This window comes from Atheta coriaria, unplaced genomic scaffold (genome assembly GCF_025399875.1).
Source record: "Atheta coriaria isolate IRGN ID8LTWV9N9 unplaced genomic scaffold, Caltech_Dcor_3.1 hic_scaffold_9_pilon, whole genome shotgun sequence".
Taxonomy (NCBI): domain Eukaryota; kingdom Metazoa; phylum Arthropoda; class Insecta; order Coleoptera; family Staphylinidae; genus Dalotia; species Dalotia coriaria.
Window position 1 is genome coordinate 7,968,709 of NW_027045451.1, and position 12,920 is coordinate 7,981,628.

The window sequence follows — 12,920 nt, forward strand, 5'->3', positions numbered from 1 at the left end:
GCAAATATTCATCTATGTGCGCGCTAATTAAATTTAACAAAGCACACAAATGCATCTACAAAGTGCAATCTTCATACTGCTATCACTATCATTTTATATAACAATCGTTTTATGCCAACTTAAGCCTGAAATTGACTTCAAGAAGGACACAAACAGTCAAAATGATTCGAAGGCAGTGCCGGTGTTGCATATGGACAAGGTAAACAACGCTCAAGAACATCCAGCTAATGCATTGCCGATTACAAATACAACAAGCAGTCACAATGACATCAAAGCAACAACGCAAGCTAATAAATTTCCGCATGGATCTGATGATCTAATGCAATCTGGTGCTTTACAACGAGGTTTCTATGTCCTCCTTGGGGGAACTTTATTGTTGTTGTTATTCCTTGGATTTAGGATGTACAGGTAACAAAATTCTTTAATTTTACTGTATTTGTCATTTCTCTTTATTGTACTTTTTATAGATTACAAAAAGGTGGCAACAAACCAAATGTAATGGTGAGAAAATATGGTGTGTTAACAAATAGAAGAGATGTTGAAATGCTACCATTACCTCTGGATGAAGATGATGAGGATGATACTGTATTTGAAGTTCATGAGCACATAGAGAATCATTAATGAAAAGTATTACTTATGATTGAAATTGAGTGACTGCATTTTTAAAACGTTTTTTAACTGTTTAATGGGTAAAATTAATATGATGGTGATACAAAAAAAGAAGAAAAAACTTAGCAAATGACCAAGCTGTGACCTTATATGATGTATCAACGTATTTTAAGCGCCTAACGACTAAAACGTAATGATAAACATATTTTAATAAATTATATTTAAACTATTAATGTTAACTTCTGTGGTCATAACAAAACACATGCAAAATTCACCTAAAAATCTTTATTATACATACAATTTTTACAGAGTATCAGAAACTAAGCCCACTATAGATTCTCACAAATTCCCTTTAAACAAACTTTAAATTTTCACCAAAACCTTTTGTTTAGCCTGCAGCCTCTGCCTTCTTCTTCTGCTTGATTTTGTAATCAGATAAAGCTGCCTGAATGGCATCTTCAGCCAACATGGAGCAATGTAATTTCACTGGTGGTAAAGCCAATTCTTTTGCAATATCAGTATTTCTGAGTTTAGCTGCCTCATCAATTGATTTACCTTTGACCCATTCAGTGGCTAGAGAGCTGCTTGCAATGGCAGATCCACATCCAAATGTCTTGAATTTAGCATCAATTATCTTGCCATTGTCATCAACTTTGATCTGTAGCTTCATCACATCTCCACAGGCAGGTGCACCAACCAAACCAGTACCGACGGTGACGTCCTTCTTGTCGAGAGAGCCGACATTACGAGGATTCTCATAGTGGTCGATTACATTGGGGTGGTACGCAGCTACGATTGTCCGCAACGGCGATGTGGTTGCCTTCAGCAACTTACCGGTTGCGTTTAACGCCATTTTCTATAAAGACGCAAGTAAGACAGTTAATTACGTATGAATTTATTATAATATAATAGTTTCTAACCTAAATCAACTGTTATCACAACAGTAGCGCGCAACAACTGTATGAAATAATATGAAATTAACACGACTTCTGCGACCTTCAATAAACTACTGTATGAGATTGACGTCATGCAGGTTATAAAAATAAGAAAAACAGAGACGTATTTAGATATATATTTATAAAGTGTGCACAATCCAAAATTTTACAAGTTCACAAGTTCATTACAATAGAAACAATACAAAAAATAATTCAAACGTTAAACTGTATAAAGAAAAAGTAGATACATATAAAAATCAATTGCCTTATAACCCACATAACCTAGCAAAAAAATGTATGGCAGTTCTTCTAGTTCACTTCCTTCAATTGTTCTGCTTTATCCGAATCGTGATGCACTTCTTATCGAAAAACGTGATCATATCCTGTAAAGGGTTAGAATTATTAAAACCTTTAAATTGTAATTTTGCACATTTGTACCTGTATGTGATATTTAAAACCCAATTCCTTGAACATGGCGTATATGACTTCGACCTGCAAAGGTTCATAAAGTAGGACATTCTCCCAAATTTCACGATTCACGCATAGGAAATTATGCCACGCGATATGAAACGGTAACGCGCATGATTTAATCCGTTTCGATTGTGTTCTTTCGAAAATCAAGTCCTCCAGGGTTCACTACAACAAAATGTTTGTTAGATTTTACGCTTTAATCTTTTTAAAATTGAATATACGTACCATTCAGTTAGTTTCCTGTTAATCTCGATATTTCCTTGCATTGGTGCCTGTAAACTATGCAATATTTCAATTTGCCTCGCATGATTAACGTCAATGGCGTCTACTTCTTCAATGGCATCATCATCGTAATTCAATTTTTTGCGACGTTTGCTTGGTCTTTCGAAGTTGTCTATATCAATTTCTGGATATTCTACATTTTCAATAACAAGTTGTTTTTCTAATGGCACATGCATCGAATTATAAACATATTTCAACATTTGAACACCCCTACGGCGCTTCATGCGTTTCACGCCAATTTTATCTAATTCCAAGTGTATTTCTGGAGTAGTCATTTTATCAAACATTGGCATCGGGGTAACATTTGAAGTTTTTACATATAATCCATCCGCAGGCGTACCTGGAGTTATAAAAGTAGCAGAATTTTGCTTAGATGAAGAATTCATAATATTATTTGACTTATTTTCATCATTTGGTGTTTTCAATTGGATATTTTCGATGCGGTCCAAATTTTGTAAAGCCTTCGTGTTTTCCAAAAGATTAGCAAGCGTATCCTCAAATGTTTCACTTGCTCGCTTATTCGGACTACTCCGAGATGTATTCGATTGTTTCCCAGGGGTTTGGTTTTCTCCAATTAATTCTTGAACACGGCGACATTGTGGCTTCGCGTTGTTGGATAATCTGTTAAATATTGATTCATTTTCAATCAGAAGATCAAATTCATCCGGTTCTTTTATTGGCTTGCTTATTTCAACTTCAATTGTATTATTTCCACGATGGTCAAAATTATCATAATCAAACGAGGGAAAATTGCAATCCGCAAGATCCTTATTAATTTCCGTTTCATCATCACTTATTTCTGGCGTAACCCCAATAATTTGAATATTAGTATCATTAATTTCATCATTTGTCTCTTTAATCAAATTTGAATGATCAAAACCGTCGTTAATAGACGGAAAACTATCACCAAAGTCATTTTCATCATTAAAATAGCCTGTTTCAATAGGAATTGATGTCTCCATATCTTGTTTTTCATTATTTTCGTCGTTTTTAGGGAAATTTTCATCCGAATTATTTTCTGTTACATTTTTATCAATATCATCCACCAATACTGGAAAACTATCAGCAAAATCATTTTCAACGTTTAAGTCAGCAGGATTGATAGAAATTGATGATTGTAAATCCTGCTTTTCATGGTGTTCGTCCCTTTTCGGAATATTTATACTAATATCACAATTTAATAATGGAAAACTATCAGAAAATTCGTGGTCGTTGTTTTGTATAAAAGTAGTTAAGCTACTATTTTGTTTTTCGGTGTTTTCCGGTGTTTCTTGACTTAGGCGCCTTTTTTCCTCCTTCTCCGCCTCAATTGCTGACAACCGCAATGCTTCTTGTAACTCACTATCATTTTCTGAGTCTTCATCGTCTTCTAAATTCACAATACCTGATGTATTTAGTTTATTTAGCGAATCTTGATGTTCTTTACATTTCCTTTCCTGTATAGCAGCTAATATGCGAGTGACATTAATGCTCTCCTCCATTTTATTATCGGTAACATTAACATCAGCATCTTCATCTTCAGAATCAGAAATTGCAAATTTATTTTTCTTATACGCCAGCCTTTCAAACTGCCAAGTATTTTGTGGCTTGGGCTTCGGAGTAGCATTCAAGCAAGAATAATTTAGTTCTTCATCGCTGATGCAAATGCTGTCGTTAGTGGACATTGTGGAATCCATTGATACAGTTGACAAATGTCTTTGTAAACTTGGTTCAGTTCGAGACATATTTGTTTGAAGGTGATCACTGTCGTCATCGTTATCAGAATCTTGTGATAAATCAATGCATTCATCACTTTCAAGAGTGTTCGCAACAATTTTCGCCTGTGATAAATCCCCTTCATCTTTGTTTACCTCCCGGCATGCATTTTTAATTGGCGATAATTTATCAGGGTTTTCGTCAACTTTTTTACTTCTGTTAAAGTACTTCTCAATACAAATTGACTTCAAATCATTAACAAAAGACTCAGAATTTAATAATGCTTGCACGTGGTGTGTAACATTAGCATATTGTGATGCTAAATTGGGGCTAATATGAGAGTGATTAAAAGTAGATTCATTATTTTCGTCAATTTCCTGATTAGAAGCTTTCAAAGCAGGGTATTTGTCAATGTTCGAACTTGCAACGCCACCTGCGTTAGTTTGCTTCGCAATTCTTTCAATTGTTTTCTTGTTTGTTAATTCGTTAATATTATCTTCTGTTTCTGATGCGGCACTGTGGACTGACTGATCAAAGTTGGGTTCATCATAATCACAAAAACTTTCGTAAGTACAAATCCCATTATCATCAACTTCATAGTTTTGATCGGAATCATTAAAATTAGCATCGGATTTGTTCAAGTTTTGTGCATTAATATTACTTAAAAATGATGCAGAAGCACAGTTCTGAAATTTCTTAGCACTAAATGTTGTTACATGACAGTTAACGATTTCCTCTTCTTGAATCTCAACAGTTTCATTAGTTTTATGGTCAATATTTATTTGTTTTGGCACTTCGCCCTTATTCGGCTCTTTTAATTTATTTATATTACCCAATAAAGAATGAGATGCATCATTTCTGCTTAAACCATCAAATATTTGTTGATTTTCATCAGCTATTTCTACATTTTCGGCATTATTTTCTTTATCTTTAAAATTTAAATTATAATTAACTGAATTATGTGTAGTAGGTTCATCATACTGTTTGCTGTTTATACTTTGGGTCGTAGATTTTGTAAACACATTATCCTCTAACATATCTACATCTTCATCAGATGATGCAAATAAATCGGGCGAATCACTCCTAATCAATTTCTGGGTCATTTGTGACACTGAACTAAAATATGAACTGCAACTTTTAGCTGTTACAAATGTGTTTTGGCTACTGTTATTTTGTGATAAATCCATATCCATTTCCTTATTATATTCTTCTACGATTGTTTCTTTTTCTTCCTGCCTGTTTTCCTGTGGAGATTTGTCTATTTGCATACAATGTTCTTCTACGCTAGCTTCTTTCTCTTTTTGCGTGTTTTTTTGTGGAGACTTATCTCTGCCGGCAATAATATCCCAATTTTTAAGTAAATACCCACAAGCAGCTTTACTTTTTTCAAGTTCTAATGCATCAACATAATAATCATCAATTTCCTTCTCAATTTGTTGCGATAAATAAAAAACTTTCTTCTTTTCATTAACATTATCTTGTAGTATAAAACTATGCAGAACTGGTTGAATATTTTCATCAACTGAACACTTTGCCACTGTAAATGATAATATTTCTTCAACTTTCTTTTGAATAATTTTTTGCCGTTCTTCATTTGTTGTCGTGAATAATTTTGGCTTTACATATCGAAACTTTGATTTTTTTCTATTTGTTACTGATTTTAACTAAATAAAAAAAAATGAGTTAATAAAAGATAAAATAAAATGAAATATTCTTACGTTTTCGTTGATTTTTAACTTTTGTGATGTGCTTTGCAATGATTTAAACCTATATCCAAGCAATTCAAGCCTAGCATTTTCGGTAATCTGCTGTGTTGATGGATAGACATCTTCCTCATCATTATTAATAGCACTTAATTCGGGTTCCATGCTTTTTGACAATGCCATTGCTAATTGCAAATGTTCCACATTAACATCCGACGTTTTTCCAATATGAATCAATTTTTTTGTTTCATTAGCAACAGGTTTCTTTACAGCTATATTTTTCAATCGACTTGACCGTTTAACTCTTGCTTCTTTAACTTGCGTAAATATTTCTGCGACTTTTTTCGCTGGTTTGATCGATACAAACTCCTGATCAACATCACTAACATTACTACTATTGAATTGAGGTGTTTCCCCAATTTCAGTAACTGCATCCTTATAAATAGACTGATTGTGATTAGTCTTATCTCCATTATCAGCTTTTTTGAAAAACTTAGATATAGTCTCAGTGTTTGAGTTGGTTCTGGCAAAAGAAAATAAAAAGGATCTAGATTATTAAGTTGTTAACTAACTAATCATTTATTTGAATATACTACATTGTAATGTACATATTACTCAGCAATTATTACTTTAAAGTACATAAACTTGGACACACCTATTTGCTTTATTTTGGGATCTGGTTCGTCTGGTAGAGGATGCTGTACCATGGTTGTTCTTTTGGTTCTTCCTCATTGTTGATTGCCAATCTTTCAGCTTCCTTCTTTAGTTGATATTTGCTTATTACTTGCCTTAGTGCTGGTTCATTTAAAGAAATGTGCATAGATTGGATGTGCTCTTGTACTTCAGGCGATGATTTAAAACGTTCGTTTGTTAGTATATTTTCTCTCAAACGTCTTACAGCGGGGATTGTTCTGAAATTTAAGTATTAAATATCAAAAATGTAATATTCCTTGAATAACTTACTCAAACAGATATAAACTTAAAGCACCAACAGCTAAAGCAGCGAACGATAGGTAGTTTCGTGTTTGAACAAACGGTGTTCCCTTGGCCCTCCGTGGTTTGCGAAGTCTTTCATCAAGATTTCTGTCCATAACAAGAAGTAATTTGTTTTTATTTTGGAATTTATATATTTAATGCCTGTAACACATAACCATATAATTCAGAGGAACGTTTGCAATAGAGTTCGTGCAATGGAGTATGCAGCCCGTGATGCAGTCTATGCAACATTTGTAAATGTATCCAGAACCGTACTTCACATATCCTTTTAAATTTTCTGTCACATTAAAAGTATTTTTATTTTTATAATTCTATCATAATCGCTGGTACCACTTATTTAAATTTAGCTTGTGGTGTTACCGATTTTTGGTGATTGTATTTGTTGTTATGGTTGCTTCTTTACCATTTACGAACGACGTTAGGCATTGACATTATCAGATATAATTTGTCATTATTTTTGTAAAACTTCAAAATCATTCGTAAATTATGTTTGTGCTTAAAAATGTAGCAGTTCATCATACACATAAAGAAACCACACACGAAAAATGTTGAAAGGTAATGACGAGGAAGGAATATATGTCGCGTCGCAGGCTATACCACCGACGAAACAAAAGTTATGCGACTGTGGTTCCCCGAATTGCTCCGCTTCGACTTGTGCCCACCCTGAAAAAATAGAAAACAAGCAACCAAGTGACCACGAGGTGGCAATACCTGCAGTACCTGAATCTTCAAAAAACATAGTCCTATTGAAACCTGAAAGTGTTATACCGGTTGTTAAGAAACTAGAAGAGTTAGAGGAAAGTGAAGAAGAATATAAAACACCAGAAGATGCAGAAGAAGAATCCTCACCAGTTTTCTCCAACGGCACTTCAGTAAAGGATTCAGCTGACCTTTTAATAAGTCAACAATCGAAAGATCTTCATTCTAATTTACTCAGGAATAACGAGTGTTTGTGCAGCTTACGCGATTCAAAGAATCATCTTCTTCGGAAATACATTAAACATTTTAATAAAACTATTCACTACAGCAAACATTTACAAAAATTACGGAAACTTACCACACCCGAAATTGATGCTAAAACTAAAGGTACCTATGTGTGTAGCAAAAGGCAAACAAATTGTTGCCAATGTTTACCTGCAAAACGAACTACCGCCATGGCGAGGAAAATTGATAGGAGTCCATGTGAGTTCTTAGATAAGAACATGAAATATTGCAATAAGGCGGAAGGTGCGACGAATAAAAATAAAAACGAGTGTGTTATCATTGTATGCTCATCAAGTGATGAGGTGGATGAAGAAGCAATAGAAAAACAGTCTAAATATGTATGTACATCACCAAATCATAGTTTAAGCAGTGATCAACCAAAGGTCCAAGGTAACCAGGACTGGCCTCCGGAATCACCAGCAACAACACACACCAAATCATCTAAAATACCTAGAAGTGATCATATAGGATTTGAAAGCTACGAGGATTACCTTTTCGTTAAACACGGAAAAAACAACGATCGAATAGCACGCAGAAAACAAACACCTTTTCCTTCCGATTTATTAAATCCACAGTCAACTTCTAGTTTTCAATCAGAAGAAGATAACGAAGCGACTTCTCAAAGCAGTTCTGAATATGAAGAAGTTTCAACAAATGGGAATACTATGGTAGATAAAGAGAGTAATTGTTCTCAGGTGGATTCAAAGGAGTATAAAGAGAAGAAACCTAAATCAGTTGATAATATTAGAACCACCACAGGTGTTTGCGGATGTCGCTCACCTGTTAGTAGATTCCGTGCGTATGGTGATCCAAAAGCGACTTTTTCGAAATGTTTAAACGAAAAATCCAAGCAATTAGCACAAAAGTATCATTCGGAAAAAAAGACTATGCCTGCAGAATGCAGCCTACCTAAATTATGCATACGTAAACAAATTGCAGAACAAGCAAAGTGCAGGACAAGAGAAATGCACGAACAAGCCCAGCTAATTAAAAATAGTCTTCGTTCTTGTGTATACTCCTGTTGCCCTCGGACTTGTTTTGAAAATAAAGCCACCGACGCTAAACGAGATAATTATACTAAGGAACAAGATTCTAGTTCGTTGGACAAATTTACATGTACTTGTATGGGGATTTCCTGCAGTAGTAAACAAGTTAGTTGTCAGCCATTGCAAACTGATAACTCTACAGATACCTACCCATATGACGAATCAAGTCTATCCAGTTGTGTTAATATGAACATCTTGAATATTCCTACCAATTCCAATAATTGTTACAATGCTTGCAACAAAATTGAAGATAAAGATGAAAATTTTTGCGCTTGTGATAAAATGAATTTTGATATTTGCTCTGGAACTTTCGGTAACCAAGAAAACAATTACAACACACGCTACTGCTGCAACCCAATCCCTTATTCCGAACGTTGTGATGGACCTACGTATTGCATGCACCTGAATCACGCATTTTATCCTACCACCGCAATACAAGTAAATTCCGTAGAGTTGATCAAAAACGTCAACATAGACAACTCATTGCCATCAACATCACCACCACCACCACAACGAGCATCAGTAACAGCAGTAGATCTTAGTGCCGGGCCATCTCGGGACACGATACGCCCTTCGAAACCTGGGCAACGAACAGAAACAGAACAAATATTGAAAATAGTAAACAGTCCATCACCAACAAATGTATCATCACAACTAAAGCCGACTTTACTTAATACTAAAAGGCAACGAGAAACTGAGATCTCGAATGAATCCAACGAATCGGAAGAGGTGGAGATCACTCCAGTGATTATACCAATTGATACGAAAGTGAAAATCACTTCGGGTGGCGCTATGTTGAAATCGGTATCATCCAGAGGCAGTGAAGCCGCTGGTACACCTACACGACTGAGAGAATCAAAACGAGTTTCCATGAAGTATGAATTTCCGATTTACACAGGTGATGATAAATCGGCAACGGAGAGGGCATCGGCTACAGATAGCATAGAAGAGCGTATCCGCATTGTATTTATTTTACAGTTAAACGTAGTTATAAACTTGTTAATTGATTATATTTTAGTTACGGCAAAATTTAGAACAACGTCATGAATTAGGAAGCGAGAGTAACAGTAATCGTAGTGAGGCAACCCTTCAATCGTCGGTGCGTGAACGTGGGATGACTATTCCCGAAGAGATGGAAATCAACAATCCAATAAATCAACGAAGCAATCGATTTAATTCTTCAGGTCGATTACAAAAGAAAGGACTGTAAAGACTAACAATCAAAAAGTATACGCTTGATGTGATTTTTCGCATTACATTTTGTCATTCATTATTACATTAATCGAAGTCCGGTCCTGTTCTACGTTTTCACATGTTAACTATTTGCACTGCTAGGGGGTGCGCGCTACGAAAACAAAAACTTCCCGTCACACTCGTCATTTTTCGACTCATCTTTCTGCAAACTGACTAATCAAAATTTTCTCAAACTCCTTTCCTAGTTTTGCCGTGTGTATGTGGCAAGATGAGTGATAATGCAGAAAAATTGGCGCAATTCAAAGCTGTTACAGGCACTAACGATGAACGCGCTCGTTTCTTTTTGGATTCGGCGACTGGAAATTTAGAGGTTAGTTCATGTTTTGTGATATACAATGTATTCTCGTATTGCGAAATTTTATTTATTGTTTTCGCGGACGTATAAATGATTATTTTTATCTAATCTAATTATAATCTTGAATTGATGTTTGATCTCGCGATCAGATGGCACTGGCTAGTTTTTTTGACGGCGATGGTGAACAGGAATCCAACTCTGACATGGAAGTCATTGATGATCAGCCAGAGAGTCAGCAACCAAGTGCAGCCATGAGTAAAGGCAGGCCTCAATCGAAAAAACCGAGTTCTAAGTTTGCTACTATTCATTCCTTGAATCAATCTAGTGATGATGAAGAAGAAGGGCAAGCTTTCTATGCTGGTGGGTCTGAACATAGTGGACAACAGGTTTTGGGGCCTAAAAAGAAAGATTTTGTACAAGATATGTTTAAATCAGTTAAAGAGTGAGTACACCTTACATATACTTTTACTTAATGCAAAATAATAATTTAAACATTTCAATGAATAGGCATGGAGTAGAAGTACTTGAAAGATCTGCTCCTGGTGGAAGTAGAGGAAAAGCTTTCCAAGGGACAGGATACAAGTTAGGACAGACCAATGAAGATACAGAGGAGGTGCCTGGTACACCCAGACCTCCACAACCTGCACAAGTCACATTGAAGCTGTGGAAGGAAGGTTTTAGTGTGGATAGTGGTGATTTAAGGCTGTACACTGATCCTGCTAATCAGGAATTTTTAAATAGTGTTCGTCGTGGAGAGATTCCCCGCGAATTACATAGGGGGGCAAGTGAGGTAAACAACTAAATTAGAAAAATATCTTTCTTTTTATTTTATTAAAAATACATAAATTGTAAAGGTTCATGTTAGTATGGAAGACCACCGCATGGAGACATTTGTTCGATCAGGCGAAACACAGTCTAGGCATGTTTTCCAAGGTACTGGTCACACTCTTGGAAGTCCTGTTCCTCTCACTGTTGGTGCCCCAAGTGCTGAGGATTCTGCTGTGAACGAAGACAACGCCAGGGTGATTTTGAACGTGGACAAATCGCAACCAACAACTAAGTATGACCCAAAACATTAAAAACATTTTGATTTATTTATTAATAATTCGTTTATGTTTATAGTTTGCAAATAAGATTGGCAGATGGTTCACGCCTCGTAGGTGAATTTAATCACACTCACACCGTGCAAGACGTGCGTAACTATATTGTATCAGCGCGGCCACAATACGAGACGAGTACCTTCTCACTGATGACAGCGTATCCATCGAAGGTACTGGATGATGACCAAACACTCAGCGTAGCCGGCATTTTAGGTTCCGCCATTATTCAGAAACTCACCTAAATTATCGTTTCGCGATACGTTAAAGCGCACTTTTGTTAATGTATGATTCTAGACTAGTAATTTTCTAAAGATAAAATCAATAATTATCGAGCGAATCTTCAGTAAAATTCTTAAAAGGGTATTTTTACTAATAACTTATTAAAAAATTTCTTCAATAATGGGATTATGTAAATTATTTGAGGACGACGTGTGTTGGGTTGCAGATAGTCAATATCTAAATTTGTTTAAACTGCGTCCAATTTATTGTAAGTGTATACACATTCCTAATGATAATTTCACATAAATGGTTCCAAGAATAGTGCAAACACGCAATAATTGGTAATAACTATCCATCAATAGTGGGATTATTACGAATGTGTAAATGTGTTGCTTACAATCGCTTTCGATCACATTTTGTTTTTTGTTTACAATAAGTTATGCGAATCATGCGAATAGCACACGCGGATGAAATCATCATCGAGTTGGGCGTGACAGCATTGCTATGTATAACGTATGACGTAACTTTTTAAATGCTAGCGACGAAATAAAATGTGCCGTCGGTAGCCGAACACTTTTCGGTGAGAATGAGAGAATGAGCGAGCGTTTTCATCGTACGATCGTAAAATAAAAGGGTATCGGACGCCGGTTACGGTTTGTGTCCTACTTTTATATTCATATATATATATACAGCGTTTAAGTAAATTCAACGAGTTTTCAAGTTCTAGGGAGCTGGTTAACACGTTAAGTGTTAATTCACTGATAATACATGTGTATCAATGATTGTTGTTTACATTTTGATATTGCATGAATGTGCAACTAACTAACGTATGAGGAAATTTATGTTAAGGTGAAACTATGTAGCATTAGTAAATGAAATGGAAACAGAAAAAATCGATAGATTTCGACTTTCAGTGCATTGCGATTAATCTGCAACCCAATATACATGTTTTTGGAAACTATTCAAATTTGTTTCAATCATTTTAAGGAGTAATATAAGCATTTGAGAACTAATAAAAAGCTCAAAGAATCGAGTTTAAACAGTGTGTGGGTTTATGGTGTGCGTAGGATGAGTATACTCAGAGGCGCAATAAGTTATCGACAAATGCATGTCGAGTAATTTACATGGACTAACCATGCTAAACGTGGCCTATGGCCAACCTCACTTCGCCAGTACGTAACACGAAGCAACCGGTGCTGAAGAACTAGAATGAGGTGAGCGATAACAGACTTTCAAGCCTTTTTCCAACCATTTGTGTGTGTCTGTGCGCTGTAACGTTGGAATTACATAGTAGCGTTTTGCGTTTCACTCGCATGGCCCTGTGTGGCGCT

At 35.6% G+C, this 12,920-nt stretch overlaps 4 protein-coding genes across 4 annotated transcripts; 2 read left to right on the forward strand and 2 right to left on the reverse strand.

The window, feature by feature from the left end:
- Positions 1–879: 879 nt before the first annotated feature.
- IscU (Iron-sulfur cluster assembly enzyme) lies at positions 880–1,640 on the reverse strand. The gene is made up of 2 exons (XM_065311044.1): positions 1,530–1,640; positions 880–1,465 (listed from the first exon to the last, which is right to left on the reverse strand). Exon 2 carries the CDS (start codon positions 1,460–1,462, stop codon positions 998–1,000), a length of 465 nt encoding a protein of 154 aa, XP_065167116.1. The 5' UTR covers positions 1,463–1,465; positions 1,530–1,640; the 3' UTR covers positions 880–997.
- Positions 1,641–1,665: 25 nt separating this feature from the next.
- Positions 1,666–7,033, reverse strand: mus312 (mutagen-sensitive 312). Its single transcript, XM_065310485.1, has 6 exons — positions 6,659–7,033; positions 6,351–6,606; positions 5,711–6,218; positions 2,207–5,656; positions 1,983–2,174; positions 1,666–1,927 (listed from the first exon to the last, which is right to left on the reverse strand). Exons 2-6 carry the CDS (start codon positions 6,425–6,427, stop codon positions 1,868–1,870), a joined length of 4,287 nt encoding a protein of 1,428 aa, XP_065166557.1. The 5' UTR covers positions 6,428–6,606; positions 6,659–7,033; the 3' UTR covers positions 1,666–1,867.
- A 36-nt stretch (positions 7,034–7,069) lies between these two features.
- Positions 7,070–10,014, forward strand: LOC135798255 (uncharacterized). The gene is made up of 2 exons (XM_065311041.1): positions 7,070–9,684; positions 9,740–10,014. The coding sequence occupies exons 1-2, from the start codon at positions 7,237–7,239 to the stop codon at positions 9,929–9,931; spliced, it is 2,640 nt and encodes an 879-aa protein (XP_065167113.1). The 5' UTR covers positions 7,070–7,236; the 3' UTR covers positions 9,932–10,014.
- Positions 10,015–10,061: 47 nt separating this feature from the next.
- On the forward strand, positions 10,062–11,707 carry LOC135798256 (NSFL1 cofactor p47-like). The gene is made up of 5 exons (XM_065311042.1): positions 10,062–10,285; positions 10,420–10,712; positions 10,778–11,060; positions 11,125–11,330; positions 11,393–11,707. The coding sequence occupies exons 1-5, from the start codon at positions 10,184–10,186 to the stop codon at positions 11,610–11,612; spliced, it is 1,104 nt and encodes a 367-aa protein (XP_065167114.1). The 5' UTR covers positions 10,062–10,183; the 3' UTR covers positions 11,613–11,707.
- The last annotated feature ends 1,213 nt before the right edge of the window (positions 11,708–12,920 follow it).